This window comes from Monodon monoceros, unplaced genomic scaffold (genome assembly GCF_005190385.1).
Source record: "Monodon monoceros isolate NGI ecotype Baffin Bay Population unplaced genomic scaffold, NGI_Narwhal_1 Super_Scaffold_18, whole genome shotgun sequence".
Classification (NCBI taxonomy): Eukaryota; Metazoa; Chordata; class Mammalia; order Artiodactyla; family Monodontidae; genus Monodon; species Monodon monoceros.
In genome coordinates, this window is record NW_021703774.1 from 27,633,529 (window position 1) to 27,659,650 (window position 26,122).

Genomic DNA, 26,122 nt, shown 5'->3' on the forward strand with positions numbered 1-26,122 from the left:
AGACTCACACATATACACACACCTGATTTATAACAAACGTGGCAGGCAAATGATTGTCTTTTCAACAGTGGTGCTGTGATATATAAATAACCCTATGGAAGAAGTAACCCCCTACACTTCACATCAGATACAAAAATAAATTCCACATACACTGTAGTTCTAAATGTAAAAAGCAAGATTATAAAGTTTCTGAAAGATAATATAGGAGAATATCTTCATGACTTGGGGGTAGGGAAACACTTTTTATATAGGACACAAAAGGCACTAAAAAAATAAAGGGAAAACACTGATAAATTGGACCACATTAAAATTAAGAAATTCTAATCAAGAAAGAGAAAACGAAAACTCTCAAGAGAGTTCCAAGGCAAGCCATAAAAGTAAGAAAATATGTTTTAACAGATATAACCAACAAAGGGCTTGTATCCATAATATATTAAGAACTTCAAAAAAACATTGACAGATAATTCAAAACAATAAGTAGGATATTAGAACAGGCATCTCACAAAAGAGCACATCAAATGGCCAATAAATATATGAGAAGATATTCAATCACATGAGTAATCAGAGAAATGAAAATGAAAAACACAATGAGATGGCACTACAAGCCCATCAGAAAAACAGAATATCAAGTGTTGGCAAGGATACAGGGCAATGGTATCACTCATATGCTGCTGACAGAAGTGTAAACTGGTAAAAACCACCTTCGAAAAGTTTGCCCTTATCTCTCAAATCGAACATATATATACACTACGACCAACAGTGCCACACCAAGGTACATACCCAACGTAAATGTATACAACGCACACCAATAGACATATAAAAGAATGTTCACAGCAGCAATATTCACAATAGCCCCTGAAAACTGAAAAAATATAAATGTCTTTCAACAATAGAATGGATACATAGATTGTGTTATAGTCATACAGTAGACCCATCAATGAAAATAAACAAACTTCTAACACATGCAACTACATGTATGAATCTATCAAATATAATGTTGAACAAAAAAGTCTAGACAAAAAAGAATATGTACTACGTGATTCAATTTATGTAATGTTTTAAAAGCCAGGCAGAAATCAATTCGAGTGTTTGGGGATCATGCTTAGAGATCAATTTTCATAAAAGTCAAGATAGTGATTAGCTTTAAGAGAATGAAGGGGCAGTGACTGGGAGTGGGCATGAACAGGGCTTCTGGGACATGGTAATGTTAGACATCTTACAGGTGACAATTATATGCTTGTTCATTTGGAGATATATCATTAAGCTGTACGTTTTTGTTTTGCACACTTTTCTGAATTTATGTTAAATTGTTTCATTAGAGGGCTTCCCTGGTGGTGCAGTGGTTGAGAGTCTGCCTGCTGATGCAGGGGACATGGGTTCGTGCCCCGGTCCGGGAAGATACCACATGCCGCGGAGCATCTGGGCCCGTGAGCCATGGCCGCTCAGCCTGCACGTCTGGAGCCTGTGCTCCGCAACGGGAGAGGCCCGCATAATGCAAAAAAAAAAAAAAATTCTTTCATTAGAAAAATCAAAGGATGGTATGATCAACTAACGTACATATTACAGAATGCTGCTCCAAGGTTCAGGAAGATGAGGACTGATATGTGGAGGTTATTAATGACCTTGAAAAGAAACATTTTAGGGGAATATAGGTGGGGAGAAGCTCAAATAAAGTATGTTGAAGAGAGAATGGGAGGTTGAGAACAGAGGCATGAGTATAGACAACTGTTTGGAAAGACGTTGGGATGAAGGGGAGCAACTGGGTGATAGTTCAAAGGAAATGTAGGACGAAGAGAATATATTTTGTGTTTGTTTGCTTTGTAGATGGGAGCTAGTAAAGCACATATTTGGCTGAAAATAAACCAGTCATGAGGGATAAAAGATACAAGAACAAGAGGAGGTAAGTTTAAGAGTGAAATCCTTGAAAAAAGTGAGAAAGATTTGGAACATAAAGCACACAAATGCACACAGATGTGACCTTTGACACACACAGGATAAAAACAATGAACCTATAATAGTTATAAATAGAACACTAAGAGAAGACATAAGAGGGAAAATAATTCTAATGTGAGAAAAGGAGGAATGGAAGCATGTAATCAGGGAAGGTAGAATGGGAGGGGACACTTGAACTAAGTTTGGCAGGCTGGAAACATTTAAATATGTAGAGGATAAGAAGGAAACATTTTAGGTAGGGATGATTGCATAAACCAAAGTCAATTCTTCAAAGAGAAATGGAATTGGGAAATAAGTTTATGAAGTAGCAAGTAGTGAGTAGTCTGCATGCTTATAGCCAATACTTGTGAACATGACAGAAGAGTGAGAAGTGAGTCTGGAAATGTAGTTTGAAGTAAATTGTAGATGGCTTGGGAGATTGGTCTTAATCCTATGGGTATTAAGTAGATATTATAGTTTATTCAGCTGGAAAAAAACATATAATTTAGTCTTTCAGATTTTTTTTTTTAAAGAAAGGAACTCTTTCCTAAATAGTAGAATAAAGCTTGGATTAGGGAATGAGAAAGAGCAGGGAGATTTGGGCCAGAAAGAGCCTTTAGAAAACTATAACAACACCTGTAGATGATAATGACAGCAGAACTGTGATTCCCTCTATATTCCCTAGAACATTCTATTTTTGGTGTTGTTTTTACCCAGATCAGAGGACTTAAAAGTATCATTTGATCTTAAAATAGAATTACTTTAGACTCTTTGGGAAATTAGGACATTCAAAAGCATCTGTGTATAGGGGGAATTTAGAAAGCCACAAACATGCCCAGGGAAAATGCATGCTCAGAAAAGTCCTAAGAAGACCTGAAGCTTTCACTCAGGCTGATCTCTAGGCTCAGAGCAAGCCTAGCTGAATGGTGAAGACCAGCACAGCCAAACTGCAAAGACTTGGAGAGTTGGTTTTTCTATTTTGGGGGGCTTTTTGGTGTTTTTCTTGTTGTTGTTTGTTTCAGCTCCTGGCAAAGAAATCTGTCAAACATCAGCTGACCATGAGCTAATGAAACAGAGACCTCAATGATCACACATGACAAGGAATAGTTTCTACAGAAATAGTTTGGAAAACTCTTAAAAGAAAAGGACTACTACAGCCTTCAACAATAAAAAAAACAACAAACCTTAAAAAAATGGGATATCTGATTTCCAGAGTTACCACAGTATAACACTTCAATGCTCAATTTTCAACAACAAAAAAAATCACCAGGCATACAAAGAAAGAGGAAAACATGGCTCACTCAATGAAATAGAATAAATTTACAAGAACCATGCTAATGAAACTATAGACATCAGACTTACTAGACCAAAACTTTAAAACAACTGTCTTAAATATGCTCAAAATGCTAAGAGAAAACATGGACAAAGAACTAAAGGAAGTCAGGAAAACAAATTATAAAAGGGAACCAAACTAATTCTGGAGATGAAAACAACTAAAAACTAAAATGAAAAATTCACTAAAGAGATTTTAGGGATGATATGGGCAGCAGAACAAAGAATCAGTAAATCTGAAGATAGGAAAATTGAAATTATTGAGTCTGAGAAGCAGAAAGAAAAAAGAATGAAGAATTACCAAATGATCCAACAATTCCATTTCTGAGTATATACCCAAATGCCTTGAAAGTATGGCCTCAAACAGATACTTGTGCATCAATGTTCATAGCAGCCTTATTCACAATAGCCAATAGGCTGAAACCCCCCCAAATCCATTAACAAATGAATGGATAAACAAAGTGTGGTATATATGTACAATGGAATATTATTCACCCTTAAAAAGAAATGAGGGGCTTCCCTGGTGGCACAGTGGTTGAGAATCTGCCTGCCAATGCAGGGGACATGGGTTTGGGCCCTGGTCTGGGAGGATCCCACATGCCGCGGAGTGACTGGGCCCATGAGCCACAACTACTGAGCCTGCGCATCTGGAGCTTGTGCTGCGCAACAAGAGAGGCCGCGACAGTGAGGGGCCCGTGCACCGTGATGAAGAGTGGCCCCCACTCACTGCAACTAGAGAAAGCCCTCGCGCAGAAACGAAGACTCAACACAGCCAAAAATAAATAAATAAAATTTTAAAAAAAGGAATAAAATTATGATACATGTTACAACATGGATGAAACTTGAAAACTCTATGCTAAATGAGACAAGCCAGATGAAAGGAGAAATATTATTTGATTCCACTTACGTGAAGTACCTAGAATAGGCAAACTCAAACACAGAAAGTAGAAGAGGTTACCAAGGGTTGCAAGGAGAAGTGAATGGGAGTTATTGTTTAATGGGTAGAGTTTTTGTTTGGGATAATGAAAAAGTTCTGGAAATGAATGGTGTTGATGTTGCACAACACTGTGAATGTACTTAGTGTAAATAAATTATACACCTAAATTTTTAAATGGTTAAAATAGCAAATTTTGTGTTATATATATTTACCACAATAAAAAAGTACCCAAAAAAGTAGATGCCTAAGAGAGAAGTACCCAAATACTCACCAGTTCTAGTTTCCATTTTTCAGCCTCACTAGCAGATGCAGCTTTGTTAATATCTGCATTCCCATGGGAAAATGATCTCTTGGCAGCTTCATCCACCCTAGAATCTTCACCTGTTGTAATCCAAGAATTCTGTATGTTTCCCTAAAATAAAATGTGAAAGTACTTGCATTCAACCTTTAACTTTAAATCAATATACATACTTTACAAATGGAATACTGATTATTATCTGTGATGAAAGGAATAAGAAAAAGAGCAGATGCTTCTAAATACAAATCAAGAATTATTTTACACTTTCAAGCTATTAGGGTCATATTCCAAACAAGTGTTACAAAGTCACATTCCTATAGGTATAGGCAATAATGTAAATGAGCAAAGAGGGGTAGATATCAGTATATTGAACAAATGAACTTATCTCTTACTTCTTTGAAGACATATACTCTTGAAACACATAAACCTCTCTTGGTTTGTTTTTCATTTTCCACATTTCATAAAGGCATGACTAATAATAATAATAATACATATGATGTTTATGTTTACTATGTGCCAGACACCGTTTTATGTCTTCCACATATATTAACACATTTAATCATTACAACAATCCTATGAGAGAAGTTTCACTGTTATCTCCATTTTATAGATGGGGAAACTGAGTCACACAGAGTAACTGCTAAAAGTCACAGAGGTAGAAAGCGGCTAATAGGTGGCAGAGCTAGGATCTGAATCCTGGCATTCTAGCTCCAAAGTCCTAAACCACTATGCTCTTCTGCCTTTTCAGAAAATTATTTCTCTTCAATAAGAAAAACAGTGCATGGTGATAAATAGAACTGACATGCAGCCTGAACGTCAAGGACTCAGAAAGTAATGGTTGGGGCCATGACAGAGCAACCAAAGGAAGTAGTCACTACTCAGTTTCAGTCAATGGCTGCCATGTGGGAATACCAACTCACATTACCAAAAAATCTTTTGATTTTTAAAAAGATGAGGCAGAAATCTGGCTCTTCAACTGAAACAGTGTTAAATATTGAGTCAGTTTTTCAAACAAACAAAACATGCCTACAGACTGAATTTGGTGAACCCACTGTCAGCTTGCGAACTTTGGCATTCTTTCAACATTCAATGAAATAAGCAGCCCAAAGAACTGGGTGATTTATGTGTGAATCAAGAACTAAAATACTTATATTAATTTATTCAACAAGTAATTATTGAACTCCTGCTAAGGGCCAAGGGACACAGTAGTATTAATAAGAGAGGACATGTCCCCAAACACAGAAGTATACTGCAGTGTCATATGTTAGAATGTAGTAAACTGCATTCATCCAAAGTAGTATTCTGAGATTCTATTCCATATTCTTTGGGAAGTTCAGTTTAATGCAAACATCTGTGTAGTACCTACTATGTTCAGGCACTGTGCTAAAAGCTTGGGGAGGGGGGTAAAAATGAGCAAGACCAATATTATCCTCAAGGAGTTTACAGACTAATGAAGAAGAGAAACACCCAAGCAGGTAATTTCAATTTAACAAGGCAAGTGCTAGGCCAGAGGTGTGCATGGGGGATTACGCCAGAACAGAAGAGGGATACTAAGAGCAACTGGAGATTCAAGGAAAGTTTTCTGGAGAAGTTTTGACACTGGTATGATATCTGAAGGGTGAAAAAGAGTAAGCTAGATGGGAAGGGCATGCCAAGAAGAGAGAACATCATGAGAAAACTCACAGAGGCGTGAAACAGCATGGTGCCTGCCAGAGACCTGTAGGCAATTCAGCATTACTAAAGGTTGAAGCACAAGGCAATGAATGTCAGAAGATGAAGCTCTAACTGTTCACAACAGCCAAAATATGGAAACAACCTAAATGTCCATCGACAGATGAATGGATAAAGATGATGTTGTACATATATACAATGGAATACTACTCAGCCATAAAAAAGAATGAAATAATGCCATTTGCAGCAACATGGATGCAACTAGAGATTATCATACTAAGTAAAGTAAGTCAGAAAGAGAAAGACAAATACCATGATACCACTTATATGTGGAATCTAAAGTATGGCACAAGTGAACCTATCTACAAAACAGAAACAGACTCACAGACATAGAGAACAGACTTGTGGTTACCAAGGGGGAGGAGGGAGGGAGAGGGATGGACTGGGACTCTGGGGTTGGTAGACGCAAACTATTACATTTAGAATAGATAAATAACAAGGTCCTAATGTATAGCACAGGGAACTATATTCAATATCCTGTGATAAACCATAATGAAAAAGAATATAAAAAAGAATGTCTGTATGTGTATAACTGAGTCACTTTGTGTACAGCAGAGTTTGGCACAGCATTGTAAATCAACTATACTTCAATAAAAAAATTAAAAAACAAAAAAAGGAAGAAGCTAGAGAGTTAAATAAGGGTCTGAAACGTAAAGCGTGCAATGTTAATAAGCTTGAACTTGATTCTGTAGGTAGGGAAAAAATCACCCAAGATGTGATTGCATTCAAAATAGTCTTGCAGAGCAATGAAGGAGGGTGGTACTAATTTCCTACGGAGAAATTGGAGACAGTGTGTAGACTATAGATCACTGACTTATGATATAAAATATTGTTATTCTTTGGAAAGAAGTGCTAATCTAATTGACACTTTGTTCTTTCACAGATAGCTTTTAAAAAACTCGAATGATATTTGACCAAGATTTCAAAAATCAAATTACATTTACATCCCTGAAGATCACTGAAAACCTTTGATTTCTTAACTGAGGGGAGGGGTTGGAATGGACGGGGATGAGAAGAGACATGGAAAGAAATGGCTCAGAAATTTTCTACTTTAAAAAAAATCTCCTAGATCTTTGATTGACCACACATGCCAAATTTTCTAATAAAAAGCATATTTTAATATAATTTTTTGAACTCTCAAGAAAATCCCCTTAAGAAGGAAAAATGATGAAAAATGAAGATGGAAATGAAGTACTCTTTGAATGGTTTTAGTTTTTTAGAAATAATCTGCTTGCTTCTTCAACTGCTAGGTCATAAACTAGGCTAAAAGCTCAAAGTCATGTAGGCTGCCATCCAAGTCCCAGTCCATTGCAAACGAAGATGGTTTGGTTCAATATTGACAAGCTATTCTTAATCTAGGCAGAAAGGCAGTGTAATTCGAGGCCAGGTAGATGGATTTGTGGAGTCAGATAGTCCTTTGTTTGAGTCCCAGCTTTGTGACATTAGACCAGTTGCTTTGGTTACTTAACTGCTGTGTACCTTAATTTAATCACCTGAAAATAGACATAACAACACCTGTCTTGTGTGGCTATCATAAAATGGAAATAACATAATGTAAAGAAAGTACTTGATACAGTACCTGGCATATCACAGCCATGTAGTCATCAATAAATACTAATTCCTACTATATAACTATTTCAATTCTTTTTCCAAAGAAAGCATTAAGAAACTTTGAAAATATATATTCAAATCTGCCAACAGCTTTGGCAAGATTTACCATCAACATGGTAATAGGCTCATTAAAAAGAGTGCAGAAAAAAAAGAAGATAATATCTCTTGATCTGTTTATATTCAAGATATTCTAAATAGTTTCATTTACCTCAAAACTCTCAATACAACACCATGCATAGGTTGCTGAAATGCCTCAATTCACCTACACAAGTAAAAAGTGGGGGCAACAATTCTGTAACAACAAAATAACACAGAAGACTAACATTAAAATAGATATCAAGGTCACCTGACACATCTGCAACAACTGTTTCAATATTAGCACTATGTTTTAGCTCATGTGAATGTTTAAACAAAAACCTCTCTACAACTTTATCCTTTCTATAATCTGTATATCTGTAGTTTTCTTTAGCAAGTTTCCTTTGTTCACATGGCAAAGCATGTGAGCGTTTACCATCATTTCCTTCCCCTTTTGCATTACTCACTTCTCTTGCCCTCTGATTCACTTGTCTGCCTAATTTCCTTTCTTATTTCACTTCCCCATCTTCCACTTCTTTCCATTGTATAAATATTGAAGACTATGAATAACTGAGTCACTGTTCGCTGCATATTTGGAGGAAAAGCAAAAGAATATACTTATTTTAAAAATGAACTTACTTCTAAGTACTTTCTATATGGCTATATCATTTTCAAATTGACACCAAAATAATAAGAAACTAAGATGAAATTTTTAAGTACTAATATTAATAATATAATAATATAAGCTGTGATTAACTACATCCCATAGCAAAGGAGTAAAAAACATTTTGAAGGCAAAAGTATCTCTGATAATTCATAAAAAGATATTAAGCTTAAACTTTATTTAAATATCATCATAAAAATTTTATGTCACAGAATTATAGAGATCATCTAATTCTCTGTTCCTCAAAATGTGCTCCACTGATACTAGACTCACTTTGGCAGCTTGCTAATAATTCATATTTTTAACTCAAAGACTTAGCCCAGACCAACTGAACCAGACTCTCAGGGAATGAAGCCCAGGATCTGCACTGTCAGCAAATATCCCAAGTGACTGTCATTCACATTAAAGGTTAAGAACTGCTAATATTGGTGAATTTCTCAAATGCCAATAAATAAACAGAGGACTCATGAGGTTTCATGCTTGAAAGTCCCATAAAATTACTTGTTCAACACCCAGCTTGTTAGGGACAATGGGAAGATTAACATTTTGAATCTTGGACCCTCAGGTCAGTGTTCTTCCTGCTACACCATGCTAACTAGACTTATTGGAATTGAAAGTCCAAAGAAAATTTAGAGAAATACAACAGAAATCTAAGCTACAGTTCTGAACAGTTGCTGGATTTAACCAAGTCCTTCCTATATTACATACTCCCTGCTTTCAGACCTGCTCTTTCCATATGGAAAAAACATAAATGGTATGCTTGGAAAGGAAACTGGAGTGGATATTAGGCATCATTACATCATTTCATTTGAGGATTCATTCCACCAATAAATTAAAATAGTGAATTTTAATTTTTGAGGCCCCAAGTGAATACCAGCATAGCACTTCTGCCGAACTGCCAGAAAAAAAAATCTATGCAATTAAGAAGGCAGGGGGAAAGGGTAGGAGGCAACATTCAAACTATGTATTTTAGTTTAATCGTTTAAATAAATGCTCACAGATGCATCCAGAAGTGTTTGTTCCCTCATTGCTTCCTCTTGCCTTTGAGATTTCAGCTCTTGTTGGAGCCTTTCATTTTCAAGCACAATTACTTGTACCCTATTTTTCATTCCAGAGAGTTCCTCCTATAAAAAACAGAAACAAAAACCAAATACATTACGCATTTTTTTCTTTTATTTTAAGAAATGCCACTTGTGGACTGCATACATTAAGCAATTTTAAGTAGTGCTTTTTTTTGTTGATTACTAGATGATCCAATATGATATAAAGCATGGAAGACTGATGCTGTCTACCCCTTTTCAGAAATATTATAATTACATCTAGACAAGGAAAGAAGCTCAAGCATTAGCTAACAAAGAGAAGGCTGGGGGAAGATAGTAGAGGACCTGCTAATGGCCATATCACAGGACTGTGCGGTTTCTGACAATTTTTTGCAGGCTTACAGAAATGCTTTAATTAAAAGGTTTATCTAAAAGACTTTTAAGAATGAGGTAGACTGCTGAAAAATAAGGTAAGATTATTATTCTTGATCAAATGCCAATAACTTGTTGAAAATTGACAGAGGACTACATAGATAATAGAGGACACTGAGATAGAAAGGCAAGGAAAGTTACAATGAATATCTATGAACTGCTAGCCAGATGGAAGGAAGTTATGAGTGAAATTGTTTGGTGGAGAGCTCTTAAAGAGTGTTTCCTTGGCCGTGCAGGGCATAATACAAAGAATTACCAGTATACAGCAATTAGAAAAGCTATCAAGTTACATCTCACCCTGAAAAAATGTGAAAAATATTGATATATTGATGGTACAATACTTAACTTAATCTTCATTACCAATATAATTGTGCAGTCATTTTTTATTATACTGGTTGTGCAAAAAACTATTGTACAATATATGAAAATTCCATTCAATTATTTTATTCAGAAAAAAAGTCAAAGCTGTAATTGAAAACTGTAATTAAACATTGCATACTTCCAGTTGTTGGTCTGACATATAAGCAGCTTGGAAGACATCAATCCCATCTTCACAATCAGAAAAAAAGCTGAACAAACTGAAAAATCAACGACTCTTCTTAGATCCATCAGAGAAATAAGGTCACAGGGAAAACTATTATCCCTCAAAATGGAAAGACAGACAGGCACTCCTGAGAACCACAATCTACCAGGGCAGAAACTTCTGGGGGGACCAGTGCCAGGGTAGAAAAATATATCAATAAAGTAATTGATGAAATGCTGGAAGCTTAGTGTAGGCCAGTTTGAGTTAAAAACTCCAGGAGGACCCAATCTCTGGGGGGAAGGTGTCTCCTACACTTTTATATGACACTACCAGATTCTTACAGCAAAGACTAGAGAAAATCCCCCTCCTGCTTCCTCCAGTAGGAGAAGAAAAGTAACCAAAAAGCATTCTGTTCTTTTTAACCAGGCCTGCCTCAAGAGAAACTATCTTACCAGAGCCTAAAAAACATGTTTTTTTTTCAGAACCTAAGTGACCTGGGGGAAGGGAAAAAAACCAACTCCAGCTTCCTAGCCTTGCCATCTCACTTAAGGGTAGGGGGAGACTGAGAAACACTTGTGAAGGACATAGCCAAGGGGCACAGGGTCACTAAAAGACTGAGACCTAATCATAGGACTACAAAATGCTCCCCATACTCCCATACCCTACCACCACATCAAAAGGGCTCTTATATCATAACAAGGGAATACACTAAAATAACTGCACATCTCAGAATGTATTTAAGAATTCTCAAGGGAAGCCCAAAGACAACAGCAGAGACAAAAACCAGGACACTAGAGGAAATTTTAGCCTCTAACACCTATACTAACAGCAAACAGTAAACACAGTGTAACTCCTACAACAAACAAAAAACCTCACACTAAATGCATATTTCCCTCAGTTCCTTTTACTCAGTACATCATGTGCAGCATTCAACAAAAAATTAGAAGGCATACTAAAAGACTTAAAACACAGATGCAAGAGGCTAAGCAAGCATAGAACCAGTCTTGGATATAGCAGAGATGTTGGAATTATCAGATGGAGAGTTTAAAATAATTATGATTAACATGCTAAAGGGTCAAATGGAAAAAGTTGTCTACATGCAAGAACAGATGGGTAATGGAAACTAAGAAAAAAATCAAAATGCTGGAAATCAAAAACACTGTAGTAGAAATGAAGATTGCCTTTGATGGGCTCATTAATAGACTGGACACAACCTTTTTTTTCCCCCTATTTTTTTGGTCATGCCACATGGCATGAAGGATCTTAGTTCCCCAACCAGGGATCGAACTTGCACCCCCTGCAGTGGAAGCACAGAGTCTTAATCACTGGACCACCAGGGAAGTCCCTAGACTGGACACAACCAAGGAAAGAATCAGTGAGCTTGAAGAACTGTCAACAGAAACTTCTCAAACTGAAATGCAAAGAAGAAAAAGAATGAAAAAGACAGAAGAGAATATCCAAGAATTGTGGAACAATAAAAAAAGGAAAAGAAATATGTGAAGCAATAATTACTGAGAATTTCCCAAAATTAATTATAAGCACCAAACCACAGATCCAAGAAGCTCAGAGAACACTGAGCAAGATAAAACTAAAAAATCCACACCCAGGAATAGCATATTCAAACTGCAGAAAATCAAAGACAAAGAGAAATTCTTTAAAGAAGTCAGAGAAAAAAAATACCCTTACCTATCAATCACAGAAGCAATGATGAGAATTATATCAGCTACTCTTCAGAAACTATGCAAGCATGGATAGAGTGCAATGCAATATTTAAAGTTTCGAAAGATAAAAACCCCACCAACCTAGAATTCTGTATTCAGTGATACCAACTTTCAAAAGTGAGGGAAAAATAAAGACTTTCTCAGATAACCAAAAATTAGGAAATTTGTCTCTGGTAGACCTGCCTTGCAAGAAATGTTACAAGAAGTTCTTCAGAAAGTAGGAAATTTATTTAGATTATAAACTCAGATCTACATAAGGAAAGAAAGAGCATTTGAGAAGGCATATATGGAGATAAAGTAAAATATTTTATTTTTCTTAATGTTAATTGATCTAACAGGTAACAGTTTGTTCTGTATCATATTAGCAATAGTGTATGTAGTGATCATAGCTTATGGATAATTGAAATGAATGACAGCAGTGCATAAGGGTCAGGAGGGAGGAACTGGGAACCCTGTTATAAGGAACTTTCCCAACCCCTGAAGTGCTCACTGAAAGTAGACTTAGAGTAGTGGTAAATGTAACTGCAAACTCAAGGACAACCACTTATAAAAGTTAAAAAAAAAAAAGTTCAATTGATATGCTAAGAGAGGAGAAAAATGCAATCATATAACATGGTCACTCAAAACCAGAGATGGCAGAAAAAACAAGTGGAGGACAAAAAAAAGAAAGAAAGAACAAGGGTAATGAATAGAAAACAGTAACAAATATGGTAGGTATGATAGATATCCAACTATATCAATAATCACATTAAACATCCATGATCTGACTATACCAATGAAAAGACAGACTGTCAGAAAAAATAAGACCCAAATACATGTTGTCTACAAGATGCCTGCTTTAAATCTAAAGACACAGATACTTTAAAAGTAAAGGGATGGAGAAAGACATACTATGCTAACATAAATCAAAAGAAAGCTTGAGTAGCTGTATTAATTTCAGACAAAGCAGACTTCATACTAAGGAAAAAAATATCAGGGATAATAAAGAGGCATGACATATTGATAAACAGGTCAATTTTCCAAGAAGTCATAATAATCCTAATGTGTGTATGCCTAACAACAGACCATCAAAATACATAAGGCAAAAACTGATAGAACTGTAAAGAGAAACAGATGTATCTACTATTTCAGTTGGAGATTTCAATATCCCTCTATCAGTAATTGACAGATCCGGCAGACTGGCAAAATATCAGTATGGACATAGTTGAACTGAACGGCACCATTAATCAACTGGATCCAATTGACATTTATATACTACTTCATCCAACAACAACAAAATACACATTCTTCTCAAGCTAACACAGAACATTCACCAAGACATACCATATTCTGTGGCCTAAAACCATATGTTAACAAATTAAAAACAATAGAAATCACACAAAGTATGTTATCAGATCATAATGGAATTAAACTAGAAATCAATAACAGAAAGATAGCTGGAACACTCCTAATATATGTGGTGGTTAAACAACACTCTTCTAAATATATATGGGTCAAGAACAAAATCTCAAGAAATAAACTGAAAATATATATATATATTTTTTGCGGTACGCGGGCCTCTCACTGTTGTGGCCTCTCCCGTTGCAGAGCACAGGCTCCGGAGGTGCAGGCTCAGCAGCCATGGCTCACGGGCCCAGCCGCTCCGCGGCATGTGGGATCTTCCCGGACCGGGGCACGAACCCGTGTCGCCTGCATCGGCAGGCGGACTCTCAACCACTGCGCCACCATAGAAGCCCTGAAAATATTTTAAACTTAACAAAAATGAAAATACAAATCGAAATTTGTGAGATGCAACTAAATTAGGGAAAAATATTAGAAAAGAATAAAGATTTCAAATCAATACTCTCAGGAAACTAAAACGAACAAACAAACAACAACAAAAAAACCCAAATTAAATCCACAGTAAGCAGAAGAAAAGATAAAAAAAAATTAGGGTAGAAATAAATGAAATTAAAAACAGGAAATCAACAGAGAAAAGCAACAAAGCCAAAAGCTTGGTCATTGAAATGATCAATGAAATTGATTAGACTCTAGCCAGGCTAACTAAGAAAAAAAGAGGGAAGACACAGATTACTAATATCAGAAACGATACCACTACAGATCCTATGGACATTAAAAGGATAATAAAGGAATATTATGAACAACTGTATATCCATAATTTGATAACCTGGAGAAAATGAACCAACCCCTTGAAAGACACAATCTACCAAAACTCACAAAAGGAGAAACAGTTAATCTGAATAGGACTACATCTATTAAAGAAATTGAATAAATAATTAATAATCTTTCAAAACAGAAAGCACCAGGCCCAACATTGGTTCACTGGTGAATTCTGTTAAACATTTAAGGAACAAATGAGACCAATTCTGTAAAATATCTTCTATAAAATACCAGAGGAAATACTTCCTAACTTATTCTATGAATTCAGCATTACCCTACTACCCAAACCGGGTGAAGACACTATAGGAATGAAAAACTACAGACCATGAATACAGATGCAAAAATCCTCATCAAAATATTAGTGAATCAAATCCCACAATGTACAAAAAGAATTATACAACAGGACCAAATGGAATTTAATCTACCTATGCAAGTCTGGCTCAATATTTCAAAATCAAATAACGTAATTCAACAAGCTAGAAAAAAAATCATAGGATCATATCAATAGATGCAAAAAAAGCAAGTAACAAAATCCAGGAGCCATTCAAGGTAAAAACCTCAGTGAACTAGGCATAAAGGAAATACATCTTCAGTTTAATAAAGAACATCTACAAATAACCCATAGCTAACATCGTACTTCACGGTGAGACAATAGATGGCTTCCTACTAAGATCAAGAATAAGACAGTAAGGTAGATAGCTAGTGGGAAGTAGCCGCATGGCACAGGGATATCGGCTCGGTGTTTTGTAACCACCTGGAGGGGTGGGATAGGGAGGCTGGGAGGGTGGGAGACGCAAGAGGGAAGAGATATGGGAATATATGTATATGTATAACTGATTCACTTTGTTATAAAGCAGAAACTAACACACCATTGTAAAGCAATTATACCCCAATAAAGATGTTAAAAAAAAAAAAAGAATAAGACAATGATGTCACCTCTCATCATTCCTATTCAACATCATATTAGAAGTCCTAGCTAATACAATAAGGCAAGAAAAGAAAATAGAAGCTATACAAGAAGAAATTTTTTAAAAAGACAGCTGTATTTTTCACAGATGACATTACTGTCTATGAAGAAAATCTCAAAGAAACAAAAAAAACCTGCTAAAATGAGTGATTATAGCAAGGTTGCAGATTACAACATTAATATACAAAAGTCAATTGTTTTCTTACATATTAGTAATGAGTAATTGGTATTTGAAATTAAAATCACAATACCATTTACATTAACACAAAAAAATGAAATACTCAGGTATAAACTGCACAAAATATGTATAAGATCTATAAGAATAAAACTGCAAAACTCTGATGAAGACATCAAGGAATATCTAAATAAATGGAGAGATATTCCATGTACATGGATAGGAAGATTCAATATTGTCAAAATATCACCTCCTCCTAACTTGATAGATTTCAATACAATCTCAATCAAAATTCCAGAATGTTACTTTGTAGATATTTACAGATTGATTTTAGAATTTATATAAAGAGGTAAAAGACCCAGAACAGCCAACATGATATTGAAGGAAAAGAACGAAATTGGAAGATTGACACTACTAGACCTCAAGACTTACTATAAAGCTCCAATAATCAAGACAGTGTGGGACTTCCCTGGTGGTACAGTGGTTAAGAATCCACCTGCCAATGAAGGGGACACGGGTTAGAGCCCTGGTCCAGGAAGATGCCACATGCCACGGAGCAACTAAGCCAGTGCACCACAACTACTCAGTCTGCACTCTAGAGCTCGCGAGCCACAACTACTGAGCCTGCGTGCTACAACTACTGAAGCCTGCATGCCTAGAGCCCGTGCTCTGCAACAAGAAAAGCCACTGCAATGAGAAGACCGCGCACCTCAATGAAGAGTAGCCCCTGCTTGCTGCAACTAGAGAAAGTCCATGTGCAGCAAAGAAGACCCAATGCAGCCAAAAATAAATAAATGAAAAATAAATAAATTTTAAAAAAAGACAGTATAGTATTTGTGAAAGAACTGACCAATAGATCAATGAAGCAGAACGGTGAGCCCAGAAATAGACTTACACAAGTACAGTTAACTGATCTTTAACATGGAATAAGGGTAATTCAATGTAGATAGTCTTTTCAAAAAATGATGCTGAAACAGATGGATATCTACATGTAAAAAAAAATTTAAATAAATCTAGACACAGATCTTATACCCTCACAAATATTAACTCAAAATGGAGCATAGATCTAAATGTAAAACACAAAATAATCAAACAGCTAGAAGAAGAATAAGAGAAAATATTAGTGATCTTGGGTTTTGCAATATTTTTAGATATAACACCAAAAGCACAATTGCATGGAAAAAATTGATAAGTTGAACTTGATTAAACTTAAAAACTTCTGCTCTATGACACAGTTAAGAAAATCAAAAGACAAGCCAAAATTGAGAGAAAAGAATTGCAAAAGACATCATATGTGATAAATGACTGGTACCCAAAGTATATAAAGAACTTCTGAAACTCAACAATAAGAAAATGAACAACCCAATTTAAAAAATGGGCAAAAGACCTGAATAGATACCTCATCAAAGAAAGTATATAAATGGAAAATAAGCATATGAAAAAAATATTCAACACTGTATGTCACAGGGAATTGAAATTAAAACAACAAGATACCATCACATATCTTTAACACACTAGAAATCAAAACACTGACAACACCAAATCCTGGCAATGATGTGGAACATCAGGAACTCTTATTCTTTGCTGGCAGGAAGACAAAATGGCACAGTCACTCTGGAAGACAGTGTGGCAGCTTCTTATAAGACTAAACATACTTTTACCAGGCAATCCAGCAATTGTGCTTTGTGGTATTTACCCAAATAAGTAAAAACTTTATGTCCACACAAAACCTCTACACAAATGTTTACAGTAGCTTTATTCATGGTTGCCAAAACTTAGAAGCAAGCGAGATTTCCTTCAATGGGTGAATGGATAAACAAACTATGTTATATACATACAATGGAATATTACTCAGTGATAAAAAGAAATGAGCTATCAAGCCATGAAAAGACATGAAGGAAACTTAAATGTATATTATGAACTCAATGAAGCCAATCTGAAAAGGCTACAAAACTGTATGATTCCAACTATATGACATTCTGGAAAAGGCAAAGCTATGGAGACAGTAAAAAGATCAGTGGTTGCCAGGGGTTTAGCAGGTAGGAAGGGATAAATAGGCAGAGTGCAGATGATATTTAAGGCAGGGAAATTATTCTGTATGCTACTGTAATGGCGGGTATATGTCATTATACGTTTTTTTAAAACTTATAGAATATAAAACACAAAGAGTGAACACTAATGTAAACTGAGGAATTTAGTAAATAATAATGTAATAATATTGGCTCATCAATTGTAACAAACAATTGTACTACACTGATGCATGATGAAAATAACAGGGGAAACGGCTGGGGAGCTATAAAGTACATGCGAGTACATGGGAACTCTATGTACTTTCAACTTTTCTGTAAACCTAAAACTGATCTAAAAAATAAAGTCTGTTAATTAATCAAACTAATAGGCCCTTAAACAGTACTTTCATTATCTTACTCACTTGTTAAAATGTATCATATTTATACTCTGTCTGACTTTCAAGGATTTTGTAATCTTCCATTTTATCAGTTCAGCATTATTTTAATTATTTCTAAGAGATATCCTCCATTGTAAGAATTTAGAATAGATGCCTCATGTCCCCCATAAATAAATCATATTCATCCTGAATATATTCTTTCATTGTTGCTGTTTTTTCTTTGAAATTCGTTCATCTCCCTTCTGCTGATCTAATGATCCTACACCTTAAGATTATTCTCTGCCATAAAAACATCCCCAAAGACACTAGCTTTTAGTAACCTTCTTCTCTCATTATAATTATAGTTTATACCACAAAATAAACGGCTACACTATATCTTCTACAGGGCTGCTGTGGTCCTCATAGGTAACAGTGCTCTCAACTAAATGGTAAGTTTATTATGATGTATATTGCAGAGTGGCAGAATCTGCCATCCCCTAATATGTCACTTTGGAAGAATTATCTTGAGCTAAGGGCACGTGAAAAACAGCAGGTACAAGAAGAGTGCTCTGACTTCCCCTTTTCCTCCTGAAAGCAGGAATAAAACTCTCATGTGAAAGATGCTCTCCCTACACCAGGAAGAAAAAAACATTCTTATCACCAGAAGTAGAGGCTGAGAGAAATCTGTACAAACAGACCTTGTTAAAAGAACTCATCTTCTTTACCTCCCCACATATTTTAGTTACACTTCCACAGCTGCCTCTCTTTGTTCAACCAAGTATAAAAACATTTAGGTTTCACCACTTCTTTGGGTCTTCACTTCCTTATGAAGGCTCCCATGTCACATAAATCCTGCATTAAATAAATGGGTACCCTTTCATCCTGTTAATCTGCCTTATGTCAATTTAATTTTAAGGCCCAACCAAAGATACTACGAGGGCAGAGCTAAACTTTTACTTCCCCTACAATATCTCTTAAGTTTTACCCACAGCATTTTAGGAATTAACAGAAGCTTATTAATGGACTGAGTCCTAGGATATTATTTCAGCTTCTCTGGTAATCCAAGAATACTTGTATAATAATGATTGTATCCCCAAGAACAAAGAGAAAATGACACACTAAGATCAGGAAACGCCCTTGAAAACTCAAGACATTAAATGTTTAAAGGTTTCTTAAGTTACCTATCAGACTTACACCTTGCAAGAGTAGCCAAACATTGAAAATGTAATACATATAATACTGATAAAAAAGATATCAGTAACTCCTATAAAAATATCACATGATCTGATGCATTGATATTTAAAAAAAAAACCAAAAAACTAAAACACTAACATACTTTGGGAAGGCAGAAAGGCTCCAATGGCATTAATGACATTACTAAAGTTCATACAGTCATGCAATATGTAACATCTAGTGTTACATGCCATAGGTGACACATCTGGTTTCTTGATCATAAGTATCAGTACCCCCATGAGCTATCTGTATTCAAAGTCAAGGTAAGAACCTTTACACTGACATGGGGTAGATTTAATCTACTGCTTAGAATCCCTACTTGCTGCACAACAATTTCAATAGGTTGATAAGTGTGCGAGAATGATTGGTATTACTATTCCAAAGCATTTGCCATAAGCTGGGCTAAAGTAAACAGGGTGGAAAGGAAAAATTCTGAAACATGAGAGAATATTATCAAAATATTAGACATAGTTAGAGACTACTGGGAAATCAAGTATTCAGAAATGGCATAGTCAGGAGTATCATTCCCAAGCCTGAGAAGCTCCTATACACATCAGTCTTTTCAATCATATAAAGATGGCAACTTTCAATGTATTGCTATAAACATGACTAATAATAGCAAATTTTCACACAAGGCATTATTAATATCAACTTTAATTTAGGTTGGCTTAAATTTTTAATGAGAAACTTACCTTACAGAACTTGACTTCTGCCTCTAAATGATGAATGTATTGAGACTGGTCACTGATGATGGGAACAAGATTGTGTAGAGCAGGCATATCGGTTTCCTCATATTCTGATGATTTCTAAGGCAAAAATAAAAACAAATGAAGCATGTTTGGATTTAGCAAAGAATCAGTTAATACCATCTCCATACTCAATTTAGCACTGATGTCATATAAACATGGTATAAACATAGACTAGGGAGATTGCTTCAAGATGGCAGAGTAGAAGGACGTGCATTCACTCCCTCTTGCAAGAGCACTGGAATCACAACTAACTGCTGAAAAATCATCGACAGGAAGACACTAGAACTCACCAAAAAAGATACTCCACATCCAAACACAAAGGAGAAGCTGCAATGAGACAGTAGGAGGGGCGCAATCACAATAATACCAAATCCCATAACCGTGGGGTGGGTGACTCACAAACGGGAGAACAATTATACTACAGAAGTCCATCCACTGGAGTGAAGGTTCTGAGCCCTACGTCAGGCTTCCCAACCTGGGGTTCCAGCAACCGGAGGAGGAATTCCCAGAGATCCAGACTTTCAAGGCTAGCAGGATTTGACTGCAGGACTTCGACAGGACTGGGGAAACAGAGTATACACTCTTGGAGGGCACACACAAAGTAGTGTGCATCAGAATCCAGGGGTAGGAGCAGTGACCCCACAGGAGACTGAACCAGACCTACCTGCTAGTGTTGCAGGGTCTCCTGCAGAGGCAGGGGGTGGCTGTGGCTCACCATGGGGACAAGGACACTGGCAGCAGAAGTTCTGGGAAGTACTCCTTGGCATGAACCCTCCCAGAGTCTGCCATTAGCCCCACCAAAGAGCCTGTAGCCCCCACTGCTGGGTCGCCTCAGGCCAAACAACCAACAGGGAGGGAACTCAGACCCACCCATCAGCAGACAAGCGGATTAAAGTTTTACTGAGCTCTGCCCACCAGAGCAACACCCAGTTCCACCCACCACCAGTCCCTCCCATCAGGAAGCCTGCACAAGCCTCTTAGATAGACTCATCCACCAGAGGGCAGACAGCAGAAGCAAGAAGAACTACAATCCTGCAGCCTGTGGAATGAAAACCACATTCACAGATAGACAAGATGAAAAGGCAGAGGACTATGTACCAGATGAAGGAACAAGATAAAATCCCAGAAAAACAACTAAATGAAGTGGAAATAGGCAACCTTCCACAAAAAGAATTCAGAATAATCATAGTGAAGGTGATCCAGGACATCAGAAAAAGAATGGAGGCAAAGATCAAGAAGATGCAAGAAATGTTTAACAAAGACTTATAAGAATTAAAGGACAAACATCTAGAAGAATTAAACAACAAAAAACAGAGATGAATAACACAATAACTGAGAAGAAAAACACACTAGAAGGAATCAATTGAAGGATAACTGAGACAGAAGAACAGATAAGTGACCTGGAAGACAATGATGGAATTCACTGCTGTTGAACAGAATAAAGAAAAAAGAATAAAAAGAAATGAAGACAGCCTAAGAGACCCCTGGGACAACATTAAATGCACCAACATTCGCATTAAAGGGGTTCCAGAGGAGAAGAGAGAGAGACAGGACCCAAGAAAATATATGAAGAGGTTATAGTGGAAAACTTCCCTAACATGGAAAAGGAAACACCCAGGTCCTGCAAGCGCAGAGAGTCCCAGGCAGGATAAACCAAAGGAGAAACACACTGAGACACACAGTAATCAAATTGACAAAGAAAAATTATTAAAAGCAAAAAGGGAAAAACAACAAATAACATACAAGGGGAGCTACCCTGGTGGCACAGTGGTTAAGAATCTGCCTGCCAATTCAGGGGACATGGGTTCAGGTCCTGGTCTAGGCAGATCCAACATGCTGTGGAGCAGCTAAGCCCATGTGCCACAACTACTGAGCCTGCACTCTAGAGCCCTCAAGCCACAACTACTGAGCCCTCATGCTACAATTACTGAAGCCCACATGCCTAGAGCCTGTGCTCTGCAAGAAGAGAAGCCACCACAAGGAGAAGCCCGCACACAATGAAGAGTAGTCCCTGCAGACCGCAACTAGAGAAAGCCCGCAGGCAGCAATGAAGACCCAATGCAGCCAAAAAAAAAAAACAAACAAAAAAAAACCACACAAGGGAACTCCCATAAGGTTAACAGCTGATTTCTCAACAGAAACTCTACAAGCCAGAAAGGAGTGGCAAGATATACTTAAAGTGAGTAAAGGGAAGAAACTACAACCAAGATTACTCTACCTACCAAGGATCTCACTCAGATTAGATGGAGAAATCAAAAGCTTTACAGACAAGCAAAAGCTAAGAGAATTCAGCACCACCAGATCAGCTCTACAACAAATGCTAAAGGAACTTCTCTAAGAGGGAAGCATAGGAGAAGAAAAGGACCTATTAAGAAAATGGTAATAGGAACATACATATCAATAATTACCTTAAATGTGAGTGGATTAAATGCTCCAACCAAAAGACACAGATTGATTGAATGGATACAAAAACAAGACTAGTATATATGCTGTCTACAAGAGATGCACTTCAGACCTAGGGACACATAGAGACTGAAAGTGAGAGGATGGGCAAAGATATTCCATGCAAATGAAGATCAAAAGAAAGCTGGAGTAGCAACACTTGTATCAGATCAAAAGACTTTAAAATGAAGAATGTTACAAGAGACAAGAAAGGACACTACATAATGATCAAGGGATCAAACCAAGAAGAAAATATAGCAATTATAAATATATAGGCACCCAACATAGAAGCACCTCAATACATAAGCAAATGCTAACGGCTATAAAAGAGGTAATTGACAGTAACACACTAATATTGGGGGACTTCAACATCACACATACACCAATGGACAAATAATCCAGACAAAAAATTAATAAGGAAACACAAGCTTTAAATGACACAATAGACCAGTTAGATTTAATTGATATTTATAGGACATTCCATCCAAAAACAGCAGTATACACTTTCTTCTCAAGTGCATATGGAATATTGTCCAGGATAGATCACATCTTGGGTCACAAATCAAGCCTTGGTAAATTTAAGAAAATTGAAATCATATCAAGCATCTTTTCCTACCACAACACTATGAGATTAGAAATAAATTACAGGGAAAAAACATAAAAAACACAAACATATGGAGGCTAAACCATATGTTACTAAATAACCAAGAGATCACTGAAGAAATCAAAAAGGAAGTTAAAAAACACCTACAGATACATGACAATGAAAACACAATGATCCAAAACAGATGGGATGCAGCAGAAGCAGTTCTAACAGGGAAGTTTATAGCAATACAATCCTACCTCAAGAAACAAGAAACATCTCAAATAAACAATCTAACCTTACACCTAAAGGAACCAGAGAAAGAAGAACAAACAAAACCCAAAGTTAGTAGAAGGAAAGAAATCATAAAGATCAGAGCACAAATTAATGAAATAGAAACAAAGAAAACAATAGAAAAAATCAATAAAACTAATAGCTGGTTCTTTGAGAAGATGAACAAAATTGATAAACCTTTAGCCAGACTCATCAAGAAAAAGAGGGAGAAGACTCAAATCAATAAAATTAGAAACGAAAAAGGAGAAGTTACAACAGACACTGCAGAAATACAAAGCATCATCAAAGACTAGTACAAGCAAAAGTATGCTAATAAAATGGACAACCTGGAAGAAATGGACAAATTCTTAGAAAAGCACAAACTTCTGAGACTGAACCAGGAAGAAACAGAAAATATGAACAGACCAATCACAAGTAATGAAATTGAAACTGTGATTAAAAATCTTCCAACAATCAAAAGTCCAGGACCAGATGGCTTCACAGGTAAATACTATCATACATTTAGAAAAGAGCTAACACCCATCCTTCTCAAACTCCTCCAGGAAATTGCAGAGGAAGAAACACTCCCAAACTCATTCTACGAGGCCACCATCACTCTGATACCAAAACCAGACAAAGATACTACAAAAAAAGAAAATTACAGACCAATATCACTGACGAACATAGATGCAAAAATCCTCAACAAAATACTAGCAAACAGAATCCAACAACACATTAAAAGGATCATACACGGTGATCAAGTGGGATTTATCCCATGGATGCAAGGATTCTTCAATATACTCAAATCAATGTGATACACCATATTAATACACTGAAGAATAAAAACCATATGATCATCTCAATAGATGCAGAAAAAGCTTAAGACAAAATTCAACACCCATTATGATAAAAACTCTCCAGAAAATGGGCATAGAGGGAACCTACCTCAACATAATAAAGGCCATATATGACAAATCCACAGCAAACATCATTCCTGATGGTGAAAAACTGAAAGCATGTCCTCTAAGATCAGAAACAAGACAAGGATGTCCACTCTTGCCACTATTATTCAAGATAGTTTTGTAACTCCTAGCCACGGCAATCAGAGAAAAAAAAGAAATAAAAGGAATACATATTGGAAAAGAAGAAGTAAAACTGTCAGTGTTTGCAGAGGACATGATACTGTACATAGATAATCCTAAAAATACCACCAGAAAACAACTAGAGCTAATCAGTGAATTTGGTAAAGTTGCAGGGTACAAAATTAATGCACAGATCTCTTGCATTTCTACACACTAACAACGAAATATCAGAAAGAGAAATTAAGGAAACAATTGAATTCACCATTGCAACAAAAGGAAAATACCTAGGAATAAACCTACCTAAGGAGACAAAAGACCTGTATGCAGAAAACTATAAGACACTGATGAAAGAAATTAAAGATGATACAAACAGATGGAGAGATATACCATGTTCTTGGATTGGAAGAATCAACACTGTGACAATGACTATACTACCCAAAGCAGTCTACAGAGTCAATGTAATCCTTATCAAATTAGCAATGGCAATTTTTTACAGAACTAGAACAAAAACTCTTAAAATTTGTATGGAGATACAGAAGACCCCAAATAGCCAAAGCAATCTTGAGGGGAAAAAAACGTAGCTGGAGGAATCAGACTCCCTGACTTCAGACTACACTACAAAGCTACAGTAATCAAGACAATATGGTACTGGCACAAAAACAGAAACATAGATCAATGGAACAGGATAGAAAGCCCAGAGAGAAACCCATGCACCTATGGTCACCTAATCTCTGGCAAAGGAAGCATGGATATACAATGGAGAAAAGACAGTCTCTTCAATAAGTGGTGCTGGGAAAATTGGACAGCTACATGTAAAAGAATGAAATTAGAACACTCCCTAACACGATACACAAAAATAAAATCAAAATGGATTAAAGACCTAAATGTAAGACCGGACACTATAAAACTCTTAGAGGAAAACATAGGAAGAACACTCTGACATAAATCACAGGAAGATCTTTTTTGACCCACCTCCTAGAGTAATGGAAATAAATACAAAAATAAACAAATGGGACCTAATGAAACTTAAAAGCTTTTGCGCAGCAAAGGAAACTATAAACAAGACGAATAGACAACCCTCAGAATGGGAGAAAATATTTGCAAACGAATCAACGGACAAAGGATTAATCACCAAAATATATAAACAGCTCATGCAGTTCAATATTACAAAAACAAACAACCCAATCAAAATATGGTCAGAAGACCTAAATAGACATTTCTTCAAAGAAGATATACAGCATGCCAAGAGGCACATGAAAAGCTGCTCAACGTCACTACTTATTAGAGAAATGCAAATCAAAACTACAATAAGGTATCACGTCACACCGGTTAGAATGGGCATCATCAGAAAATCTACAAACAACAAATGCTGGAGAGGGTGTGGAGAAAAGGGAACCCTCTTGCACTGTTGGTGGGAATGTAAATTGATACAGCCACTATGGAGAACAGTAAGGAGGTTCCTTAAAAAACTAAAAATAGAATTACCATATGACCCAGCAATCCTACTACTGGGCATATACCCAGAGAAAACCATAATTCAAAAAGACACACACACCCCAATGTTCATTGTAGCACTATTTACAATAGCCAGGTCATGGAAGCAACCTAAATGCCCACCGACAGATGAATGGATAAAGAAGATGTGGTACATATATACAATGGAATATTAGCCTTATAATGGAATGAAATTGGGTCATTTGTAGAGATGTGGATGGACCTAGAGACTGTCATACAGAGTGAAGTAAGTCAGAAAGAGAAAAACAAATATCGTATATT

The 26,122-nt window shown here is 36.4% G+C and overlaps 1 protein-coding gene across 9 annotated transcripts in view; it reads right to left on the bottom strand.

Annotated features, from left to right (window-relative positions):
* The window catches only part of SDCCAG8 (serologically defined colon cancer antigen 8), a 259,213-nt gene that overhangs the window by 215,579 nt on the left and 17,512 nt on the right, over positions 1–26,122 (bottom strand). For all 9 annotated transcript variants that reach the window (XM_029227094.1, XM_029227092.1, XM_029227090.1 and 6 more), the window contains exons 4-6: positions 19,910–20,023; positions 9,579–9,704; positions 4,473–4,613 (exon numbers count right to left, since the gene is read on the bottom strand). In XM_029227094.1, coding sequence (XP_029082927.1) covers positions 4,473–4,613; positions 9,579–9,704; positions 19,910–20,023 — 381 coding nt within the window. The remainder of the gene's footprint in view (positions 1–4,472; positions 4,614–9,578; positions 9,705–19,909; positions 20,024–26,122) is intronic.